We start from the raw sequence: 2,194 nt of genomic DNA, 5'->3' as shown, positions 1-2,194 counted from the left end.
ATTCAAGATTAAACAATCTTTGATTTTAGAAACAATCTGCATAAGATAAAGAATGCTTGGAACAGTCAACGTGGGGTGAGCATTAGGGAAAATAGGTCTGCACTAAACACTCATCCAAAAAAACTTAAAATTCTCTTCCTGATTAGGAGATAAAACAATAAAGCTTTAACTCCTTATCAAACACACACACACACACTAATAATCAAAGTATTAGATCTCCTTCTTCAAATATTGCTCCCTTCTCAAGAAAATGTTTTTCTTCTCAAGGTTTTCCTCAGGGCAACTTTGACATCCTTATTCCTCAAACTATAGATTAATGGGTTTAACATTGGCACCACAATAGTATAAAATAGGGAGGACACTTTTCCCTGGTGAAGAGGCAAAAGGGAAGGTGGTTTGAGATACACGAAAGCCCCAGAACCGAAGAAAAGAGAAACCACAATTATGTGGGAGCTGCAGGTACGAAAGGCTTTGTACCTACCCTCAGTAGAGCTAATATGGAGAATGCTAGAGAGTATTAGAGCATAAGAGATGAAGATGGTGACAATAGGCATTCCGATGTCAATGCCTACAAGAATAAATACAACCAGCTCATTCACATAAGTGCTTTTGCAGGAGAGATCAAGGAGAGGAAGGATGTCACACATGAAATGATTGACAAGGTTATCAGCACAGAAAGTCAGACTCATTATGCTTCCCGTATGGGCCATGGCACCCAAAAACCCCATCACATAGACACCTATCAAAAGGAAAAAACAAACCTTTGGAGACATGGTGACTGTGTACACCAATGGTTTACAGATGGCAACATAGCGGTCATATGCCATTGCTGAGAGAATGAAGGACTCAGACACAACAAAGAAGCAGAAGAAAAAGAGTTGAGTCATACACCCTGCGTGCAAGATGATGTTCTTCTTTGACACAAAATTCATCAGCATTTTGGGGGTGATGGTAGTGGAGTAAGAGAAATCTATTAAAGAGAGGTTAAAGAGAAAAAAGTACATGGGTGTGTGCAGGTGAGAGTTCAGCCCAATCAGAGTAATCAAGCCCAGGTTCCCCACCACAGTGATCACATAGGAGCAGAGAAACAGGAAGAAGAGAGGAATCTGGAGTCCTGGCCGGTCCGTTAAGCCTGCGAGGATAAACTCTCTCACAGAAGAATTCTTGGTTGCCATTCTCCTCTTGGGTACTCTGTGGGATAACAGAAAAGAACCACTTAGAGGGAAAGAAATATTACCACTACCCTTCCAATATCTGCACTCCCTCCTCACCTTCTTGGGAATTAACTCCACAGAGAGAGACTGAAATTATGATGGAAAAATCTTTACTGTTTGCTATGGATGTCTCTTCACAACACCAAGTGACTTTACCTGTCCAGAGTACATATGAGGCTAAACTTTGTCTCCAGGGTGAGAGCTGGTGCTGCTGGGGAGAAGGGTGCAAAAACAAGGTGAGTGATTGTCAGATCTTTAATTACGTACATTTTCTATGTCCCTTCCTCTTGTGTCTCTGCTTTGGCTGCGAAACCTGGGGCTCTTCCCTGAAGAAAATCCTGACAGTCAGAAGTCACTGTGATTCTCATCAGAGCCTCCACCTCTGGAACAGGGTCTGAATCAGAGCAAGAAGATGACTAGTTATAATTTCGAGAAAGGCTGGTCTTATCAGAGGTTGAGAGTAGTTGCCCAAGAGGGGTTCTTTGTTACCATCAAATTTACACTGCATGAGAATATTAAAAAACAGCAACTTTATACTACAGAGTAGAACCGCCCCACAGAGTTTCCAAGGAGTGGCTGATGATTTTTACTGCCAACCTTTTAGTTAGCAGCCATAGCTCCTAAATACTACACCACCAGAGCTCCATGAGAATATAGGGGAGAAGAGTCATGGAAGTCTCCTGTCTTGTCACACCTAGGAGAACTGCAATTAGTTCCTGGAGTGAATTTAGCTATGAATAAATTATTGAATGAGCTCTTTCGTTTTCCCCAGAGTTCTTAGCTCAAATGGCAGTACATTTAATAATAATCTTTTAAAGCTAACACTTATTTAGCAATTACTATGAGAGTCTGTGCATTAAATGCTATGTGACAATATTATTATTCCCATTTCAATGAGACTACATAACTAGCCCAAAGTTACAATACTACTGGGTTGCAGACAGAAGGGGAACTCAGGCAGTCTGACTCCCAAGGTTTGT

At 41.2% G+C, this 2,194-nt stretch overlaps 1 protein-coding gene across 1 annotated transcript; it reads right to left on the bottom strand.

Annotated features, from left to right (window-relative positions):
• Positions 1-242: 242 nt before the first annotated feature.
• LOC100655320 (olfactory receptor 8B8-like) lies at positions 243-1,843 on the bottom strand. Its single transcript, XM_003422603.3, has one exon. The coding sequence runs from the start codon at positions 1,173-1,175 to the stop codon at positions 243-245; it is 933 nt and encodes a 310-aa protein (XP_003422651.2). The 5' UTR covers positions 1,176-1,843.
• Between the last annotated feature and the right edge of the window lie 351 nt (positions 1,844-2,194).

This window comes from Loxodonta africana, chromosome 15, assembly GCF_030014295.1.
Source record: "Loxodonta africana isolate mLoxAfr1 chromosome 15, mLoxAfr1.hap2, whole genome shotgun sequence".
Taxonomy (NCBI): domain Eukaryota; kingdom Metazoa; phylum Chordata; class Mammalia; order Proboscidea; family Elephantidae; genus Loxodonta; species Loxodonta africana.
The sequence above is the reverse complement of the archived record's forward strand: the minus strand, read 5'-3'. Positions and strand labels throughout refer to the sequence as shown.

Coding starts and splice junctions, on each gene's coding strand:
- LOC100655320 (XM_003422603.3), bottom strand. CDS start 1,175: ATGGCAACCAAGAATTCTTCTGTGAGAGAGTTTATCCTCGCAGGCTTA.